The sequence below is a fragment of the Sphaeroforma arctica genome (assembly GCF_001186125.1).
Source record: "Sphaeroforma arctica JP610 unplaced genomic scaffold supercont1.293, whole genome shotgun sequence".
NCBI lineage: Eukaryota > Ichthyosporea > Ichthyophonida > Sphaeroforma > Sphaeroforma arctica.
This window is the reverse complement of record NW_014040265.1, coordinates 1-4817: the sequence shown is the minus strand read 5'-3', so window position 1 is coordinate 4817 and position 4817 is coordinate 1. Positions and strand designations below refer to the sequence as shown.

The 4817-nt window shown below is 40.8% G+C and overlaps 1 protein-coding gene across 1 annotated transcript; it reads right to left on the bottom strand.

Moving 5' to 3' along the window:
* Position 1: 1 nt before the first annotated feature.
* On the bottom strand, positions 2–2529 carry SARC_04899 (peptidyl-prolyl cis-trans isomerase D). Its single transcript, XM_014301243.1, has 2 exons — positions 2300–2529; positions 2–1422 (listed from the first exon to the last, which is right to left on the bottom strand). Exons 1-2 carry the CDS (start codon positions 2433–2435, stop codon positions 488–490), a joined length of 1071 nt encoding a protein of 356 aa, XP_014156718.1. The 5' UTR covers positions 2436–2529; the 3' UTR covers positions 2–487.
* Between the last annotated feature and the right edge of the window lie 2288 nt (positions 2530–4817).

Sequence of the window (4817 nt, the reverse complement as noted above, 5' to 3'; positions counted from 1 at the left end):
CAGCACATCTACATAGCAAATTAATGAACCAAACTTTTGATTGACAGTGCTTGTACATGAGGACATAGGATTTTACCACTCCTTTATGTTGGTACCCTTAACCCCGCGGTCGTTATATGTATCTCTAACCCTATCCCACTTCGGGACATTAAAGGGCTTCGATTGTACTGTGTACTCCATTTATTTCTCGCTGAAGAATGCACGAATATTCCGTACGCCATGCAGACTCCTGTTGCACTTGGATCAACATTGATACACTTGTTTTCATGTCATCTTTCAATAAATAGCTTCCGCAAAATGCTATGCCGCGCATGTACGATATGCCACGCTATCTGAAACCTGTGATTCTCATAACCAATACAGATACATACATGCACATGTGTGCAGCCACCAGCTAGTATTAGCATGTCAATGATACAAACACCAGCAAACAAGTAAGGACCAAAGATATCCAGATACAAGGTGCTTAATATATTTTATAAATGATTTACGAAGAGAACATCTTCGCGTATAGCATCTGCTGTTTCTTTTCCGCTGCTGCCAGCTTCGCTTTTGTCTTGGTCAGCAAGTTAGAGATTCCCTTATCCTCTGGGATCAGTGCGTGTGCCTCGCTCAGATCCTTAACAGCATCCTCAGATAGCTTGAGTGTGTTGTACGCCTGTGCGCGTCTATATAGTGCTTTAGCCTTGTCGACATTGGTGCAATCGCTCTCCACGACTTTCGTAGTATCAGTCACAACCGAGGCTGACTTGCCGGGCGTCTTCAGGTTGCATGCAGCTCTGTTTAACAGGCACGCAGTCGATACCTTGGTCGCCTCCGCGCTGGCATCGGCCTTTGCGGTGTATCTTAGACTCTTGGTGTACTTCCTGATCGCTTGGGCATACTCGCCTTCTTTGAAGTATGTGTTTCCCTGTGACTTAATTGCCTCCGCAGCGGCCACAAGGTCACCTGTAGTCAGCTCGGGTTGGTCTTCGGGCCAATCGCCATAAACGTCCAAACCATCGGGCTTACCTACCATATCCTCACCCTCAGCAATCTCACCACAGTCCTCAATCACCACATCCTGTAACGGCTTATCCGAGGACGTTTCGAGGTTCTCAATCATGTGCACAAGACCCATACCTTTCACGACCTCACCAAACACCACGTGCTTACCGTCCAAGTGAGGGGTTGCTACGGTGGTAAGGAAGAACTGGCTGCCGTTGGTACCCGGTCCCGCATTAGCCATTGACAGCAAACCGGGACGGGTGTGCTTGCGTACAAAGTTCTCATCCTCGAACTTTTCGCCGTAGATAGACTCACCGCCGGTTCCATTGCCAGCTGTGAAGTCACCGCCCTGCAGCATAAACTGCTTGATAACGCGATGGAAAAGCGAGCCTTTGTAGTGCAAAGGCTTACCTGATTGTCCTGTACCCTTCTCACCTGTGTATGAAGTAAGTGATATATAAAGTGAGCCAAGGCATGGAGAAGTGAAAATACGTATTGGAAACAGAATCTAATCTAATACGAAGGTGTTTGTCCACAGTAACTGTTTCAAAAATCAATGAAACAGCAAGTATGTGTAGTGCAGAAGCCTGTCTGGCATAATATTTCCCTTGTCACCCATACATAGAAACATTTCGGAATACGTGAATATCGATTGAAGTGAACGAGATTCAAAGTCTAAGACCGTGCCCGTCAAATCAAATCATTTCGGTAGGTGGGTCTTTTTATTGAAGCGTAAATACTACACATTCTCTAACGATGGTTAATGACATAAAAAAGGAATATTTATATCAATCTATGGGTGTTTATATACACATGTGTGCGCGCTATTTCGGCACCATGCTTGGTTGAGTGTCACTTAATCTAACGATAATTTTTCATTGTTACAGTTGGGATTACGAGGCGTCTAGACGCGTGACTTCTGAAGTTTATTGCAGCTGCTTGTGTGGCAATATTGTTTCGGCAATTTTTAAACACATGTTGACACGATTATATAACTCTATAGAAAAAAAAAAAATTTCAAGTACCGCAACGAGCTCAAGTCCGTAACACCATTAGATGCGCGCAAAATAAATCTAATAAAAAAATCATTTGCCCGGTAGAAAAGACTACTTTCCTTCAGGCAATATGCTACACTGTAGACCAAACGCATACTGACAACACAAAGACAGCTCATTAAGCGAAAGTCCATGCCAAACGTACTTAATAGTGATAGTAAAAATTTAACAATTTATTCATATATAAACACACTACAGCAAAAACCAGATGCACCTTCACAGAAAACTACAAACTGTAATACACCATAGCATCATACCTGTACATAGTGCTCGGAAGTTCTCGCATGTCTTGGGCACAGTGTCTGCACACAGCTTCATCACAATACGGCCCTCAGGCACCCCTCCGATGGTAATGTCGAAGAAAACATGGGGATTAGTAACTGCTTCAGGCATTTTAGCTACGATCGACTGAAAAATATTCTAATACGTTATAGTGGGATTATGAGGCGATGAGGTGAGTGTATATCGTCTTTATATGAGTTTTTTGCCCCATTGCCTTTAGACTTTAGAGTCGACTATTTATGCGACACGTATTTTGTTTGCTTTTTCCGGAATTTTTCTATTTTAAGGATCTGATTGGTGCAAAAATTGCACAGGTTTTGGCGGGCCAAAGTTGACATGTGGAGTGACACGACACTTGTGACAGGCGACTGACTTTGACTGCTATTTATTTATTATAAATATGTACTTTGATTTTTTTTCAAATAAAACAACTATATAAAAATGTACATATGTACATCCATACATATCACATATGTGTAAATACAGCTGTATTTACGTATAAATACATATCGCGGCCTTCTGAAAATTGAACAACATATGTACTGGATATTCTGGTAAATACTAAATAGTCTTACGTGTGTATGTTGTAAACTTGTAAATACATGGGTTTTGTATTTATTACATACTCCGTGTAGTACCGCCTATACCCTATTACATACATAGACATAAGAATAGTAATAAACTGTTAGTTGTTTAACGCGTCTAACGTATACACCACCGATACAGGGGTCAACTACCTACTTCATAGACCAGACCCATCGGTATATCGAGATTGATTAATATCTTTAAACGCATATCCGATTTGAACATAAATTTAGAATGATGTCTTCCATCGACAGCAAGGTCCTGAACGCCGCGGCATGTCTTCTGGCAGTTGGGGCAATCTTTCATCTGCATTGTAAGTACATACGCGTAAGAACTTTATACACTAGCTTCGAGATCGTGTTAACTACAACCGTTGTTCAGCATAGATAAACATGAAGACATCACGAATGTTAATGACGAACATAGCTGCAATAAACTGCATAAAGCGTTTCAACCCACATTGTGCTACAGCACTAGTAAAATCGATGAGTGGACCTCTTAGGTTTTAGGCTCGTCCGAGTGTTTCGTGACCTACACATATTCGTGACAGTACTCTTTCCGGAAAGATGAACCTGTAGCAAGCCAATTATTGTACGTGTTTTTTCGTACACTCTTTGCCGCCTTTAGTTAATATTTAACTTAGGTGGTTGCAGATTATTGTATTAAACACCACGGTTCTTACCTCAGGTGCGTCCTACCCGGCAGCGGATTTAACATTTAGGAATTAATTAGTATTTAACGATTTTTAAATGTTCTATATATGCCATGTATGATGCCATATCTCTCCTTTGAGACATACAAGTACGTAGATGAAGAAAAGCGCTGCTGTATAGTATATGTAAGCATTGTAGGTGTAATCGTGCGTTACATACCTATTCGGTCAATTCAAGGGCTTTATACTTCTGGTGGGATATTATAATCATCTGTATTCAGGCCCTTCTTTACATTCTATGTTATTTTATGCCGACTTGCAAACGGAAACTGTGAACTGTTATAGATGCATTGGAATTAGTTGTTTAATAAAAACGGTATTCGAAAACGAAGGGTTGTAAGCATGATACTTGTACCCTTTCACATAGTTCATATCGGTATTGATCTCACAAATCTGCGCCAACATCTGTGTGTAGTCAAATTTATCCGTTCGATGATGAATACTGGCGTGTATTGTGTGACAACCGCTCATTCAAGTGGATTGCATACCTACTACGAGTATACCTCCTTCCAATGCAGAATTTATACACACATTTTCGTGGTGCAAATTCGCATGTACATCACGCATCTAGTTGTATGTGATAGCCCTCTTATACAGATATGGATTCAACCCATATATATATTTGTGTGAAAGTTGCTCTATATCAGTGGACTCTCTCTCTTCATGGATTCATCCGTCTTCACTCAGCTACAGCTGTTTTAACAGTAGTAGATGCTTTGGCACCAACACACCAAATATCAGGCGCATGATCAGACTACCTACCATGAATTATCATGTGCGGTGGTCCCCATCATTGAGCACTGATGGCTGCAACATAAGACCACACTCTCTTGCAAAATGGGCACCCTGCAGCAGATACTCACTACTTTAAAATATCTATGTATCAGTATATAAAACCACTACTTTTAAATGTCTATGTATTAGTATATGAAACCACTACTTTTAAATATCTATGTATGAGTATATATAACCACTACTTTTGAATATCTATGTATCAGTATATGAAACCACTAGTTTTACATATCTATGTATCAGTATATAAAACCACTTTTACACAGTCCGCGCAGTACCGTACGCGGTGAGCTATATTTCAGCATCGGTGGCTGCAAAGCTGGGGCGCTATGTTGACACTCTGGCACGAAGCTCTTATTGCAATGATATATATATATATATATATGTGTGTGTGTGTGTGTGTG